This window comes from Octodon degus, unplaced genomic scaffold (assembly GCF_000260255.1).
Source record: "Octodon degus isolate 3935 unplaced genomic scaffold, OctDeg1.0 scaffold00056, whole genome shotgun sequence".
Lineage (NCBI taxonomy): Eukaryota > Metazoa > Chordata > Mammalia > Rodentia > Octodontidae > Octodon > Octodon degus.
Window position 1 is genome coordinate 10,018,870 of NW_004524632.1, and position 2,776 is coordinate 10,021,645.

Consider the following 2,776-nt stretch of genomic DNA (forward strand, 5'->3'; position numbering starts at 1 on the left):
CTGGCAGCACTGGGGCCTGCAGCAGCTGGACACGCAGCAGCTGGGGCGGCAGCACTGGGGCCTGCAGCAGGTAGAGATGCAGCAGGTAGGCCTGCAACAGATGGGCTGGCAGCACTGGGGCCTGCAGCAGCTGGACTGGCAGCAGCTGGGGCGGCAGCACTGGGGCCTGCAGCAGGTAGAGATGCAGCAGGTGGGCCTGCAGCAGATGGGCTGGCAGCAGCTGGGCTGGCAGCACTGGGGCCTGCAGCAGCTGGACTGGCAGCAGCTGGGCTGGCAGCACTGGGGCCTGCAGCAGGTGGACACACAGCAGCTGGGGCGGCAGCAGGTGGGCCTGCAGCAGCTGGGCTGGCAGCAGCTCTCCTGGCCACAGCCCTGCTCAGAGCAGACGGAGCCACAACAGGAGTTGACCATGGTGTCGGCGGCTGGAGGTTCTGGGTGGGTTTCAGGAGAGTGAGGTTCTGGGGTATAGAAGTCTCCTTGTGTGGCAGCCTTTTATACACTGCCTGTTTTCCTATAATTAACACATTTTCCTTGTTTTTATTTACTGAATGCCTAAGTAATGATTAAGCTATGCAATAAAGTTTGTGTTTTCAGTGGTATAATTTGTTCGAAACTAAATTTTTGTGCAGTTACAATCAACTCTTCCTTGTGTTCTTCCCCCTGACCTGAGCTGAATGGCATCCTGCAGGCCACACTTGTCGCCTCTTCCCCGGGGCGGTCCCATGAAGCTGCGCCGCACTTCCCTCCCTCACTCTCTCCTCCTGGATCCCCTCCAGCAGCTCAGCTCTGGATGGGCTGCTCTCTGAGGGGCGAGGAAGCACTCCGCAGGTGTGAGGCCAGCAGCCCCTGGCCCCTGGAGCTGCTTTCCTGGAGCTGTTGCAAGCTCCATCCTTACACCCCCCCCCCCCTTACTGGGGATTAAACTCAGGCTTCTCCAGGTAACTGTGTGTTTACATCCCACATCTGGTCTCTCAGACTCTGCAGTGCCTGGCATTGTTCTTATTTCTTATCTCATTCATTAAAAGTGTTTTGTAAGTGGAGTAAAAAGATTTTTTTTTTTAACCAATCAACATGTGCAATTCTTCAGAGCTTATTCCCAGAGCAGGGAGATCGATGGCATAGTGTTTAGAATCACTCTGAAATGTCAGTGGATTTTAGTAAGCTCAACCTCGCTGAGGAACTGCTGCCTGCCTGCTGTCTACTGCGACAGGCACTTTGCTGGACCCGCCGGCCTTGCGTGCGTTGGTGGAGCTTCCTGAAGCGGCAGCTGGGACCTTCCTGGTACAGTGTAGCTGTTCTGCGGCTGGAAACCTGCGTCTGCGCACGCAGCCCCTGTGTCCTGACCTCTGCCGGCCCATCTGGAGGCTCGCAGATTCACAGGGAGCTGGGCACCCCCAGAATTCTCAGTGTTGGGGGAGCCTGGGGGCCGGCTTTTCTAACACGGGCCCGGAGACTCTGACACTTGAGGTCTGAGGGCCGTGCCCAGGGACTTCCGCTCACTCTGCTCATTTTTTTATTTTTTATTTTTTGGAAATTAACAATGGCTATTTTATTGCATATTGTTATCTTTATTTTTTTTCATATGGTTCATTTTATTTCTTTTTAATCGTGAGATACATATATAAAATAAAATATTCAATCTTAACCCTTTGAAGTGTTCAGTCCTAACTCCGTTCCCAGTGCTGTGCAACAGATTGCCAGAAGTTTTTCCTCTTGCAAAGCTGAAACTCTGTGTGCACTGACAACTCATTTTCCCCTTTACTCCCTGAGCAGCCACTTTACTTCTGTCTTTCTGGATTTGACTCTCCAGACATTTGTCACCTTATGACGGGCTGAGCTCACGAGTATGATGTCATCGAGCTCATCCGTGCTATAGCTTGGGCGAGAGCCCTGCTCCTTTCGAAGGCTGGGTGACATTCCTCTGTGTCTATCTGCTGTATTTTGCCTATCTGTTCAGCTGTCCAAGCACCCTTGGGTTGCTCGAATCTTTGGACGAGTTTGAATAACGATGCTGAAAACCGTTTGAGTTCCAGTTCTCTGTGCTTTTGGATATACACCCAGAAGTAGGATAGCTGAATAATATGGTAATTCATTTTCAAGTTTTTGAAGACCCTCCACGGTGTTTTCCATAGTGGCTGCACCATTTCACAGTCTCAGTAACTGTGCACAAGAGTCCCCACATCACCACACCCACACTAACATTTGTTTTCTGTTCTGTTTTTTCTTAGTACTAGCCATTCTAAGCGAAAGGATCATGTAGTATTTTTTAAATTTAATTTAATTTTATTTTTGGTACTGGGGATGAACTCAGGCACTTGCACTTGCCAGACAGGTTCTTATGCCACTGAGCTATCTTCCCATCCCTGGATCATTTTTAAAAGATAAATTCACTGGATGGTTTTTAAAAGATAAATTCACTCCATGGTCTTCATTCTAAAATTGTTTTTTTTTTAAGTCAACAGAAAATGGAAATATACTTTTTAAAGTTTCTAATACTAGAAGATATCATACAATGTCTTTTAAATAAATTATAAGTCAAAGATATAGCATAAATCTTAGAACAAAAATTAAGATTAAGCAATATTCAGAAAATTAAATACTAATTAAGAATTAAGTGTTTCAAAATAATTGCACTAAGAAAAAGTTTTCATGATAGCAAAGAAATACTAAGACTAAAACATAAGATAAATACTGGAATGGAAGTAAATGACCAGCACTTCTAACAGTTTGAGGATAGGATATCGCACAAAGTTCTAGTGTGTTGTGGACATGCATA

At 47.0% G+C, this 2,776-nt stretch overlaps 1 protein-coding gene across 10 annotated transcripts in view; it reads right to left on the reverse strand.

Annotated features, from left to right (window-relative positions):
- LOC101567486 (keratin-associated protein 4-11-like) overlaps window positions 1-411 on the reverse strand; it is a 7,410-nt gene extending 6,999 nt beyond the window's left edge. For 4 of the 10 annotated variants that reach the window (XM_023717998.1, XM_023717999.1, XM_004633750.1 and 1 more), the window contains exon 1: window positions 11-411. In XM_023717998.1, coding sequence (XP_023573766.1) covers window positions 11-411 — 401 coding nt within the window. The other 6 variants (XM_023718003.1, XM_023718001.1, XM_023718002.1 and 3 more) reach the window with 4 other exon arrangements.
- Between the last annotated feature and the right edge of the window lie 2,365 nt (window positions 412-2,776).